The sequence below is a fragment of the Xenopus tropicalis genome, chromosome 2 (genome assembly GCF_000004195.4).
Source record: "Xenopus tropicalis strain Nigerian chromosome 2, UCB_Xtro_10.0, whole genome shotgun sequence".
Lineage (NCBI taxonomy): Eukaryota > Metazoa > Chordata > Amphibia > Anura > Pipidae > Xenopus > Xenopus tropicalis.
In genome coordinates, this window is record NC_030678.2 from 104,886,583 (window position 1) to 104,900,109 (window position 13,527).

The following is a 13,527-nucleotide window of genomic DNA, read 5'->3' on the forward strand; positions in this document are numbered from 1 at the left end:
TACGTAGTTTACGTAAGTCACTCTTGTGTCTGTCAAGGATTGTATTCAATTTATCAAACCAATCTGTGGTTTTATCTGCCTTCAAAGTTTCTAAATACTTCTCCTCTATCTTTTTAATTTCCTCCCTGAGTGCCACCAGTTCCTTCCCAACCTCTTCTACCACCAGGAGGATGAGATCAAAAGAGCATAGATTGAGGATGCCACACCACTTCCCACAAAATTCTGGATTGTTTCTTCCAATTGTAGGAATGTTATTAATCCGAAACCCTATAGGGATCAGTCTTTGATGGTGGTAATTAGATAGATACACCCCATGGAGCTGCAGATCTACTTCCTTTTTCTTCAAACCCAGCAATTCGTGGTATAAGTTTATAGCCAGTCTACTTACATTCAAATCAAGAGGCGTTTCAACCAATAATATTCGGTCTGTGTCTCTTGTAGCGAATCTAAAATCTCTAGTGGTGTCCACTTCAGTTGTGAATTGTGCTGATTGCTCATCCAATCCTCACAGTCACGGTGATGTAGGTCTGGAAGCCCCGTATGGGATTAAGCTGCAGTGTGTACAATTTACACTGTAGTCAAATTCCCATATCTTTGCTTATAAAAAAAAAATAGTAAAAACCTCACTAAAAAAAATCAAAGCAAATAAACTAAAAATAATAAAGATATATTGTGGCAGAATGAGGAATTTTGAGGGTAAGAGAAGCAATATTTCTGTCAGTAGTGCTAGGGTTAATGCTGTCAGGTAAGCAGGCGCATTGGTGTCCAATTAACATAGCTGCTGTGTTGTAAAGGGGTCTGCCACAAGAGGAGAGGAGAGAGTAGTTTCTCAGTGAAACTGCTCTGACCTGAAAGCCACAATTCGCCAAACAGGTGAATACTGACTTTGTGTTACTTTACGCCAGGATCAGAAAAGCTGACCAGCGTTTTAGAGAGGGGAAACTTTGTGTTAAGTTAGCCTCCAGACAGGACTAGGATTTTATTTTTTTAATTTTATTTGGTGTGAGCCTTAAAGGGGTGGCCTGTTGTTTGATGTACAGGAACTTGAATTAAAGCAAAGCTGAACATTCTGCTGCAATACCTGCTGTCTGGTTCCTTCACTGCCAATCAGCCACAATATGTATATGTATATATATATATATATATATATTCTTTTTTTTTTTTGAAAGTTCAGTACCTTTTTACATAAACTCAATTGGATGTTATTTTTGCCCTTTCAGCTGCATTTAGTATTCTCTAGTTTGCTCAGCTGTGTTTCTCCCTTATAACAAGCTACTGCCACTCAGGGACAACTTACTGAGCTTTTTAATTGACTTTCCCATGGAAATGTTACCGTGCGATCCTGGCATATAACTCTAGATGGAATTTCATGCCAGTTACTGAAATTAAAAATAAAACTAAGCATGGTCATAGTTTCAGTTTACAAGTATCATAAACAAAACTAAAGCAAAGAGGTGGAAAAGGATTTGTAAAAAAAAATACAACATTTTCTGTAATGACAGCAGAACATAATTCTAACTTTCTGCATGGGCGGGTTCGGGTTGAGCGCTTCCACTCACCCTCCCGGCTTGCAAGCTTACACTGCTGGCTTCCTCTTCCGGCTCTCTAATTTATAGGTGCATGCCCCGCCCCCTTTTGTGATGTAATTGCTGGGCGGGTAGGGTTCAGGTTGGGAGCAGCTGGGTTAGGGTCAGGTGTGGGTAGAGTATGGGTTGAGGATTTCTCGACACGCACATCCCTAATACGTGTGAAGTCACTTCCGCAACATAGGGATGCAGTTAGGTCTGGTGCCTAGGGTGGCTGACCTATATACAGCCCTCGTAAAGACCATGTAAAAATGTGAAAATATTTTATATTTGGGATTAAGTATGTATGTATATATATTTTTATTTATTTATAAAGTACTACAGTGCACATAGCGCTATATAGTAGAACAGTAGTAATCCAGTGTTGACTAACACAATCAAGCAGTAATAAAGACCTGGGGCAATGCAAGAAGAGCAGAACATAACGTGCAAAGCATGACAGTGTGCAAAGAGTGACAGCGTGACCTTCCCCACTTAACCTGGAACCCAGAAATGCAAAATCTAGGTAAACTCTATATTTTTTTTATTTCAGGGATAGAGTTAGCAATGCATTGGTTTCCAAATATTCATGTTAGAACTTGTATGCACACATATACACATAATAACTACTTGAATTGCATAGAATCAGACTGTTCTCAAATTTTTCTTTACTTAAATTAACCTTTCAAATTATATACCTTAATTAGGAGATTTCAGGATAACGAGTTGCCAGATCTCATACCTGTACTTGATGTTGAAAAGTAGCCAGACTCTCAATAGTGACCACAGGCATTACATAGGATGGCTCAGTGGGACTCCATAAAACATAAGTGTTAAGTGGCATAGAAATGTGCACATTTAGAGGTCTATTTATGAAATGCGATCAAACGTACCACACTATTTTTACACCATTTACCTGAGATAAATTATTTTACATGGCATTATAAATAGGCCCCTAAGTGTTCAGGGTGCTGTTCAGATGTTGGTGCATAGCTGGAGAGAGGAGGCATGGCCCTATAGGTTAAAAGCCTGCCATACATCAAGAGAGAAGTAGAACACTACAACACAGTCATTTGCATAATTTATTTACCCTTGAAAGTATATAATTAAAAGACACCAGCCGGCTTTGGGAGTGCTGCAGCCTAATGACATTATTAGGCCAGGTGGTCCATGACCGAGTCAGGCCCGTTACCCACCCATTAGAATGTGTTATTATAGCTGAGAGTTATATAACCACATATATACATATTTCCTCTGTGGCCAGGCCCTTTAAGTGACATAAACTCAGTATCTAAGTTGACACAATAAAGCTTATTTATAACAGCTAATGCAAGACGTTTGGTCATTATTCACTATGTATTTTACTCAGAATGCAGCATTTTTCCTTATAATTTCAGGGTAATTGCAGCCATGAGGGGGAGATAGGTCTGATTCAGTTGTGTCAAATGTGTGTGTTTGCACCTGCACATACTGATAAATTGGACACAATTGCGCTAAGAATTTTTGGAATCAGGATTGTGTCATTTCCAGCGTTCTGTGTCAAAATGATGTTTGCACGTGTCAATAGGTGTTCTTGCTGGAAATTCAGAATAGAAGGTGGGACACATATTTTGGCACAAACCACAACTACAGGGAAGTGCAGGGAAGCATCTTACTCTGCAAGTACCTTCTCTGCTACATGTTATGTAAGTTGTCTCACAAGGTTCACTAAAGATTATCTGCAAAATTGTCGCCAATTTTTATCGTCGCCTGGAGAGTGGCGTTATGTGAATCAAAGCCGAAACTGTATAGTGGGAGCGATATAAAGTCAGTATTTAAACATCAGCAGAAAAATGTTGTGACCCACTGGGGAATAATGATACTCATAAATGTATAATTATTAAATTAATTAAGAATAATTAATATAATGTGAAGATAATTGATTCCCAAAATTACTTTATTGGCCATAAGATATTTAATAATGCATTTATAAATTGCTAATAGATTTTATTTTATATAGACTATTCATTAATGTGGCCATTGGCAGTGGTGAAAAAAAGCAGATTATGCAGTTAACCTAAATGAGTGCCAAAAAACTCCCAATGCATCAGAATTAACACAGAAAAATATTGACAAATATGTCTTATCTAACTGTAGTAACTGGTAATCACAGGAGCACTTACCGGACAGCTCAGTGTGTGCTACATGTACCGCTGGCACCCAGACAGCATATCCATCCGCCCAACATAAGAAAGTATACGGAGCAAACCAAAACACTGCTGTATAAAAAATCAATGTTTATTCAGTCCTTTGAAACCATGTTATGCATGTATAAAACCAGGACCTTACGCTTGACGCATTTTGTGGTGTCACGCCACTTTCTCAAAAGCTGCATTGCTCTGTAGTACATGGGAGCGGCTTTGTTGGAACAATATTCGCAGTGATAACAGGTAATAGTATATAGACAATTTTTACGAATTTTAGTAAACAGATGCCTAAGGACAGTCAAGGGAATAAAGTGGCCAAAGAGTAAAAAATACCTGTTTTGCACTATATTGACTCTGTAGTGAGTTTATTGTCCACTATATCCCTTTCCTGGCAGACACATATGCTCCAGTACAGCCGTGGCACTACAGTATGTGTTATATTTATACTGGGTGATTTGCCTCATGATATGTATATGTGTAGTTATGCACCCACACACAGTGCTTTGCCTCATATTATTCTCTCTTCCTATGCTCCTATCTTTTCTATAAAGTCTGCTGGGGAGGAGACATATGACAATTTAGCAAGGCTAAAAAGAGAATAATAGGCTAAAAACAATTAATTCCTATGTATGTTTTCTCTCCTAGCAAGTATTTTTGATAACATTTGTTTTTCTCCCTCAGGGAATTGATTGCAACATAACCTTGTCAGTTTGTTCTCCTTACTCTCCAGCCTAGACTGTCTCATACAAATCCCATCAAATAACTCTCCCTGCAGGTATAGCCTTCTCTGTTCCAATGCAGCATCTTTTAAGGGGCAGAAGGCCATGTGTGCTTCCTGGCTGGAAAAGGAGTTAGAGCTTATTCTGACCAGTGAAACAAACACAATATTGAAATTAAGATTCTGGAGCCCACACTTGTGGCAACAAAAGGTAAGTAACATTATTTTTTTACACCATTTAACACATATATGCTTCTAGCTCTTAATTTGCATTCAGCAACTTCTTCTGAATTATGGCTGGCTTCACAAGGTCATAGCTGCTTGTGCACACCAAAAATATGTCTCTTTTTACCTCCATGCTGTGCAGTTGCCCATATTAAATCTCCCAGTGGAAATATGTGTCTATGAGTAAACTCCTACTGTTACCCACACCCAGTGCCTCCTAGAGCTGATTGTTACATGGGTCTAACTCTATGAACCCCATCTGCCCTTAATACAGTATACCTGAGCACTTAATGCTGATGCTGCAGGACCTATCAACTGCTAACGCTGAGCTGGCCCCCTCTAGTTCATGCATGGGGTAATGTAGAACTAGATTAATTTAATACCCTTCCAAATAGTGGCATAACTATAGAGGAAGCAGACCCTGCAGTCACAGGGTTGCCTGGGGGACAGCGGGCCCGGCCTGGACCTTAATGCTTGTACCTAGACTCTGCCACTGGCAATCCTATACAGTATATCCTCCTGAACTGCTAAGGAAATGGTAACTCTATAGTTGATTTTTTACCTCCTCGTGTCTGCCCATAGGAATCACACACATGCAAAAAGTAAAGGTGGCCATACAGGGGCTGATTCTAGCTGCTGATATCGGTCCTTTAGAGTTTAGACTGATTCGGCAGCTTCTCTGCCTCCAAGACAGGAATTCAAAGATAAGCACCTGCTTGGAGGCCACTGGGAGCAACATCCAAGGGGTTGGTGAGCAACATGTTGCTCCTGAGCCTAGTAATTAATCCTCCCCTAGATATAAGCATGTTTTCAAAGGAGGTTAGCATTTATACTGTGTATGGCCACCTAAAAGGCTTGTACTTGAGTCTGAGTTTTTTAAGTCCCTAAGGTGAAGGCAATTTTTTCTTTATTTTGTCTATTTTGTCCCTTTTTTCACTTGACTCTGTAACAATCTTCATTAGTGATGATCGAATCTGTCCCATTTTGCTTTGCTGAAAAATGTGTGATATTGTGAAAAAAATTTGTGAAACGCAACTTTTTTAGCGCACGTGTCAATTTCTTTTGACTTGTCATTTTTTTTACACATGCATCGTTTTTTGCTGTGTGGCGAATTTCTTCCGTGGCGAATTTTTGCGCCTGTTTTGCAAAATAAAAACACCAATGGCAAAACACAGAAATTCGACAGAAATCCATGCCTGGTGAAAAATTTCACTCATCACTAAAGGAAGAAAAGACAACAGTTTGGCCCTTCTGTGTTGTTGTTTGTTCTAGATTTCTAGCATGGTTGAAAGTAGTTTGCTGTAACTTTCCTCAACACTAGGGCCACTAAACAGAAAGTCAACAAGGTAAAGTGGGAAACAGGTCATGCTAGATTTAACTCTATGCACCAATGCAGCATACTAATGAACATTTGAAAGTAAGAACATGAAGCTGTGAAGCCCATGGGGAGGCATTTATGAACTGAATATTTGTTTCGGAACTTACAACCCAAGTATTTGAAGCTGACTCAATATCTAAATTTGCAACCATTTGCACTTTTAATGCACTACTATCAATAGCAAAGCTAATTGAGCTGGTCTCTGGGTAGTGCAGATGATAAATGAACCTAAAAGTGGCCATACATGCACCGATATAATAGTAAGAAACTTAATTATGTACGATTTATGTAAGTTTATGGCGGGAGAGGCAACCAGTATCAGCAAAGGACTTGGATAATGGTCGTTTTTGTTGATTGGCCTGGTTGGAAAATTTTGGTTGGAAAATTTTGATTGGGCACCAGCAAACCTTTAGTACTGAATCATCAGATAGGGGTAGAATTATAAATACTTTTTATCCAGTCTGTATATCTTGACCCATTCTCAGAATCTGAACCATCAGATGAGTTTTGTCTCACTAGACAAAAGAATTGTGAGTGACAGAAGTGACTTAGAAGATCCAGCAGCTCTCTGCTTGGCAAGAGGATTCTTATGTCAGCTGGCATCATTGGTGAGGTATGGGCACTTGCTCTGGTGATGCTGTTGTGGGTACTCTCTGTGGTGTTTCACTCTGCTTCCCCTTTTAATTACGTTTACCTTCAGACCTTAGTTCCCTGTGTGGCTTTTTTGTAAAAAGGAACAACAATAATCTTAGCAATTTGCAGGTGACCGATAAACCCTTTTAAATGGGTAACATGGCGTGATAACTTGTCTGTGGACACCCTGTTCCCTCTGTGAGGAGTGGAATGCGATGACACCTTAGACTCCCAGTGGAAGCTAAGCCTGGCATCCTCTCTACATCTTATGTGGCTGGACCTTTTACTTGACTAGACTATCTGTGGATTTGTGTGAGAGAAACTGCACTGATAATAATTATTAATGGCCAGGGAAGTGAGAACTGCATAAAAGTTGCAATTATCTGAGTCAAAACTGGAAGTGACATTGGTGCAAGTTCTATTTCTGCATACAGTTCTTGGGCAGATGCTGCATATTGGCTGACCCTTTACAAACCCTACCTGCCTACTGGGGGTCCAGTGGGCTGATCCCTTTTCCTGGTTAAAAACAGAATTGATGCCAGTTCCTCTGTTTCTCAGCATTTCACAGTTGAGAGTGGTAGGGCTGGGTAGACCAGAAGACAGTGGGGACAGGGACCGGGCCATGAATAATCAGACCGGGAGCAGGACCTTCTGCACATTTAATGGTAAGTAGTCAGGGGTAGGTAGTGCAACCTGTGCGCTGGTAAGAAAGCAGAGGAGTCAGCCATAAGTTGTGACTATAATAAAGGTCGTAATGAAAAACAAATGTACAAAGTGGACTTCTGTTCCTTTGTGTGAACAATTTTTTCGTATTTATTGTTTTGTTTGTGACTTTTACTGCATTTCCCCCATTAGTCTTGCATGTCACCTTACTAGCAGCCAGGAGCTCCTAATGGTATCCTTGAGGGGTAACTATTTTCCTGCTGTGCCTGTGGGCTGGATCCTGCCTCTTGGCTGGTGGCTGCTTTCCTGCTTTAGCTGGGCACTTCCTTTGTGCCTTGGATGCAGGTTGCTCTGTGGTTGCTACAGTTTGGGCCTGTCTGTATTAAGTCTCCATTAATTTGCAGACCCTGTAACAACAAAACAAAATGTTAGGCTTGATACAAACCGGCAGCCCAGCAGAATATAACCCCCTCCCTTATTTGTCACTTCCCTAGCTAACACAAACCCTGCCTTCCTTTGTTCATGGCTAGTGGCCGGGGATGGGTAGGCTGCTGCCTGGCCACCCCCCTCCCCCAGCTATGCCTGCCTGCCTGCCTGCCCTCCCTCCCCTGCTTCAGCACGCCTGACTCCCTGCCCCTTACCCACAGCTCACTGCTATTTGCCTTCGCTTCACATTTCCCCTTTTACAGAAACACAGCTGAGAATGCAGCATCATCTGCAGTATCACCCAGCGGCATTCAGAACCAAGACTACAAGCCCCAGAATCCCCTGCGTCTGACCTGAGCACTGCCTGATATTAAGAAGCTCAGGGAGGGGGAAGGCAGCAGAGAGTACTCAGTGGCGCTGCTGCTGTCAGACTAATACTTTGGCCGCGTCTCTTTATTTCCATCAACTTGCTGGCTGCACCACCCCACCGTGCATTCCTAATCTCACTGCTTTACAATCTGGGGACGCTGGAGAGAGACCACGGGGGACTTTTATTTTCTTCAATATTTAGGCCTCCACCCTATATTGTGTAAAGAGTCTTATTAACTAGCTTTTTTTCATGCACATTGTCACTTTTGCTATTTAATAATTGCACTGTTTGCCTGATTTTTTTTTTCCCATTTTTGTATTCGCTGCAAAGCAGTCTTCCCACAACTCTTCTTACCGTTAGATTTATTTTTATTATTTTTTTTGCGAAGATATTTTCCCCCCATTTGCACGGTTCCCGATGCCGAGGAGATGGATAGCGATGGGAAGATGGTAGAGAGGAAGCAGCAGGGGGGTGAGGATGGCGCAGGGGGGGAGAGCAGGCTTGCCCTGGCAGCCCGACAGCAGTGCGAGCTCATCCAGAACATGATTGACATCTCCCTGTCCAACCTGCGGGGGCTCCGCACACAGTGTGCCGCCTCCAACGACCTGACACAGCAGGAGATCCGGACCCTGGAGGTGGGTGACACAGGAATGACAACAAGGGGTGGGGAGGGAAGGAATGACAATGAGGCCCACAAAACCCAATTGGCATGTTGGGGTCCTGGGATTGCAGGGTATTTGCTCATGTGTGTGTCAGTGATCTTTAAATTGACTCTCTGTTCCCTGTGTAATTGCGCCATAAGACATCATGTTTGAACGGAAGGGTCATAAGTTTCTTCCTGTGACTTACTGACTGAATTACACATTACTTTTAGGAGCCTCAGAGAAGAAATGGCCCAGCACAGGTGTATGCTCTGTATCACTGCCTTCCCTTTGCCCCCCCTCCCTCAGTGCACCCAGAAGCCTGGCACAGTGCAGCACTTTTAGGCTCTTCCAAGTTGATCTGTTATCCAGAGAGCTCTAAAATACAGCATAGTGTAATAATAAGACTACACTTTGTACTTCATGGTAACTAAGCATACATCGATGCTGATTGCAAAACGATCGATTTTTTAGTTTATAAGTAAAGAGTAGCATTAAGGAGTCCTTCATCCTCAAAGGGTTTTTTTTTGTATATATGTGTTTTTAAAATTATCTGTAAATGTAGATACAATTGAAAGCAGTATCTATCTGCCTGTGCGTATATGTTATTTTTGTTCTGATACTTTAAACAATGTAACGAGTCAGTTTGCGTCTAGGTGTTTTTTTTAAACCAGCCCTTATCAGCAGGCTTGAAAAATTGTTTCAGGAGTCAGAGCCAGGACTGCAGTTCATTTTAAAAGACACTCATATTTTTTATGAGCAATTACATTTACAGATAAAAAACATTCAAATGTTTTTATCAATGTACAATGAAAAGTTTATTTTTTGATGGATCAGATTAAAATGTTTGTGTTAGTGTACAGGCATAGGCCACTCTATGGTGGATGCTGGTAATAGTAGTTCAATAGCAGTTGTAGTGCAGGTAGGATATTTCTTTAAAGCGACTTTAGTTACTTTCATAGTACTGAATGGTTTTACAGTCATTACTTTAGGCAAGTGATTGTCATTTTTATCAACATCATAATTATTGTTGGGGTGGGGGGGGCGGTAAATAGCCTTTGAAAATTAAATTTGTTTCAGGCAGCCCTCTAGTGGTTCATTTATTATTATTATTAACGTTTATTTATAAAGCGGCAACATATTCCGCAGCGCTGCACAATAAGTGGGTTTCATACATTGGTAAAGCAATCAATAACCGATACAAGATGTGAATAGAGAGCTTACAATCTACAAGATAATGATTTAATGATTGAATGTAAATCTGAGCAATTCTCCAAGGTTTTGAAGATATTTGTAAATGTAATTGCAGTTAAAAGAAAGTTTGTTTATGCCTTTCTGTTCTCTGGGCATTAATGTTCAATTAATGCTTATTGGAAAGTTGCTCAGAATTACAAATTCTTTCCCTCTGGATACATTTTTTTGGGGAGGGTTAGGGACCCCTTTAAAATCCTCTTTATGTCTATCTCATAATCTTTTTTAGGAAAATAAGTTTGGGTAGTTTCTCACTGTAAAAGTTATATACTTTGATAACAAGTTCAATCTTAAAAGAAAAGGTATTTCTCTAATATTTTGAAAGCAGTGGCTCTTTTTCAATAGTTTAATCATTTGTATCTTCATGTCTATTTTTATGGTTACTTTATCACAATCTATATAGGTACAAAACTACCTGCAGTGTGTACAATAGGAAGGAAGGTTGGTGGTTGATAAGCATTGATACAAATCAAAAGAAGGTCACAGGGCCCTGTTTCTGGTACTTGAGAGGATTGTTTGATATATGACATTTACAAAGAAACCAGACTAGTAACAAATCACACAAAACAGTTTTTCCCCTAGAGTTATACAGTGGTTCAGTGGTTAGGTACTGCTGCATATCTGGGGCTTTGAGTTTCATTCTGATCCAGAGACACTCTGCTGTAGTTAGTATTATGTCCTTGTGTCTGTGTGGGTTTCCACTGGGTATTCCACATCCTAAAAACATACAAGAATTTGCCTCTGAAATTGACCCTAGTGTGTGTGTGTGAATGTTAAAGGGACCTTAGATTGTAAGCTCCTTTGTGGGAAGGGGCTGTGGTAAATACAGAACAATGCCTGGAAAGTATTATTGGATGCTCCAGTTTCTGGTTGCTAAGGTCTCTATTACCTTAGCAACCAGGTAGCTGTTTGAATAAGAGACTAATATATGAATAATGGAGGACCTGAAGAGAAAAATAAGTTATAAATAGTAACAATAATAATACTGAAGCCTCACAGAGCAGTAGTTTTTTGGCTGCTGGGGTCAGTAACCCTCCATTTAAAACTTGCAAAGAGTTGTAAGAAGAAGGCAAATAATTCAGAACCTATAAAAAAAAAATTAAATATTGAATGCTCATTAAAAAGTTGCTTAGAAATTATATAACACACAAAAAGTTAAGTTAAAGGTGTTCCACCCCTTTAATGTTGGGGAAAAGTTGAGGATTTTTAGCGCAAGATGCAAGTGAATTGCATATTTTGGGTCCTGTGAGTGGATGATGTTGTTCAGATTAGGGCTGTACTGATACTATGGAAGGTACAACCATTGAAAGCAGGAAGTTATTCAGCATAGAACAACATACATTAGCAACATACACTACATGACTCATTTTCATAATGTGTTAATGCACTATAAATAATAGGCAACAAACTAGTGTCAGTTAAACTCTAGGTCCGTCTTGGTGCTACCCTAGGGTTGGGTTAATGCAGGATTTGCTTTTCCATATGTCTGGCAGAGTAAACTCTGATCCGCTCCCTTGTGCCCTTGAGTACAGGCAGATGTTGTGCCTGCCAGTGCACACTTTTGTGTATTTGCTTAAGCATCTGCCTGGAGTGTGCAGTGAAAAGCAGATGCTCTGCCTGTCGGTACACACTTAAAAATAATTATACTAATAACCGCTCAGTACTGTATATGTAGCTGAAGGCATATATCTTAAAAAGGCAGATTACGCTATTATTTACAGGCCAATAAAATCTTCCAGTTGTGAAAGAATCACCTGAAGGGGAAAAACACCGTATGGTTGAAATACTAGATACCAAAGCTACTGTATTCTAAAGTAAGGGTACCAAATCACTTGAAAAATTGGGGACACTTCAAAATTTAGCTGAAAGGGCTGCACTCAGTGCAGTAATGTACATTTATTAAGTCTTTCAAATGATGCAACAATCTAAGGTAATTAGATTGCTATACAAATGTAGGCCCTACATCCCAGGATAAATAGTGGCTTATTTTAAAGAAAACTAAAGCTTGACTAAAGAAGTAGGGCAGAAATGTTGCACATTATGTATTGGGCTTCTGTACCAGCCCAAGGCAACCACAGCCCTTTAGCAGGGAAGATCTGTGCCTCTGAAGATGCTCCAGTAGCTCCCCGTCTTCTTTTCTGCTGATTCACTGCACATATTCTGTACTGCTGTCACTTATCTGAGCATAGGGACCAATGCACAATATACTGTATATACAGAATAGAAATGTCACAATATAAGGCTGATTAGTATAATAAGGCCTGTAGAATCAGTTTATATGACAGAAAAAACCTCATTTCCTACTTGGTAATTTTTGACAACCCCAAGCTTAGCTTTTCAACAGCTGCTCAGAGCATACTGAGCATGTGAGTGTTTCAGCTAAATCCAAGATGGGGAACTCTTGTAAAGGCCTGGGTCATTGCTGCTATAGAGATGCTGAACTTTTAGGCTGGTGCAGAAAGTTCAGTATATAAAATATGGCATTTCTAGCCATTTTCATTTTTAGGGTTTAGTTCTCCTTTTAGTAATCTTACTTGCCTTTAAGTTCATTAAGGAATAATGAACTCCAAATAAAATGTATACAGATATAGGGAGCTTGTTTTGGATTTCCATGTGCAAGTCAGTATGTAAAGTTCCAGGAATGCAGTAATTACTGGATCTGTTGTACTTCTCATTTAATATTTGTACTTACTGCTGCATGTACCAAACTGTTTTGACATAAATGCTTGTGCATATACTATAGGATTGTCTAATGCTTTCAGACTGACATTTTGCCTTGGCCACATTTTGCCATAAGTGCTGCCTCTGGACTTATTGCTCAAAAATAAATGGACAAAAAGATTTCAGAGAAAAAAAAGGGTTGTACAAAAAAATACAAAAAAAAAAAGAGTTCTGTGGGAATGTGAATGAGTGTAACCTGTCCTAGAGCCACGATAATTTAAAAACTAACTTCCCCAATCTCCCCAATCCTAGAAGATGGACTTTGTAATGCTGTGTTTACTGCTGCATCAGTAATAATTAATAATCATTAATAGTGAAAGCAGGGATGCATTAAATTAATATTTTTTGGATTCTGACAAATTCTGAATCCAGGTTTCAGTACCTCTAACAAATCTCAACCTAATTCTGAGCAAACCTAAAATTGCATAGTCTGGAGAAACTCTCTTATCCAGTGCGGTCATCCATTCTCCAGCTTGTTCACTTTTTCAGTCCATTTTTTATTTCTTTAAATAGTGTTTTGGTTGTATGATAAGTATTGCATAATATTCTGGCAGTGCTTTCCCCCAGTGTACCATTTGTTCTCATAAACAGCTTAAAAGTTCAGTTAACTAATCAAATAGGTTTGAAATAAGCTTCTGTTTTTTAAGGAGTAAAATTGCCTGATTCGCCAAGCAAGCGAGCGGATCTTCTCCCCATATCCCCACCTACGGGTGGGCGATATCTGGAGAATCCAGGGTAATTTGATCGTTT

The 13,527-nt window shown here is 39.9% G+C and overlaps 1 protein-coding gene and 1 long non-coding RNA gene across 5 annotated transcripts in view; one reads left to right on the forward strand and one right to left on the reverse strand.

The window, feature by feature from the left end:
- The window catches only part of ksr1 (kinase suppressor of ras 1), a 102,233-nt gene that overhangs the window by 5,869 nt on the left and 82,837 nt on the right, over positions 1–13,527 (forward strand). For 2 of the 4 annotated variants that reach the window (XM_031895788.1, XM_031895789.1), the window contains exon 2: positions 4,527–4,680. In XM_031895788.1, the coding sequence (XP_031751648.1) occupies positions 4,527–4,680 (154 nt within the window). 4 annotated transcript variants of the gene reach the window in all.
- Positions 7,433–8,606, reverse strand: LOC116408863. The gene is made up of 2 exons (XR_004221343.1): positions 8,519–8,606; positions 7,433–7,775 (listed from the first exon to the last, which is right to left on the reverse strand). It is a non-coding gene; the product is annotated as an uncharacterized LOC116408863 (long non-coding RNA).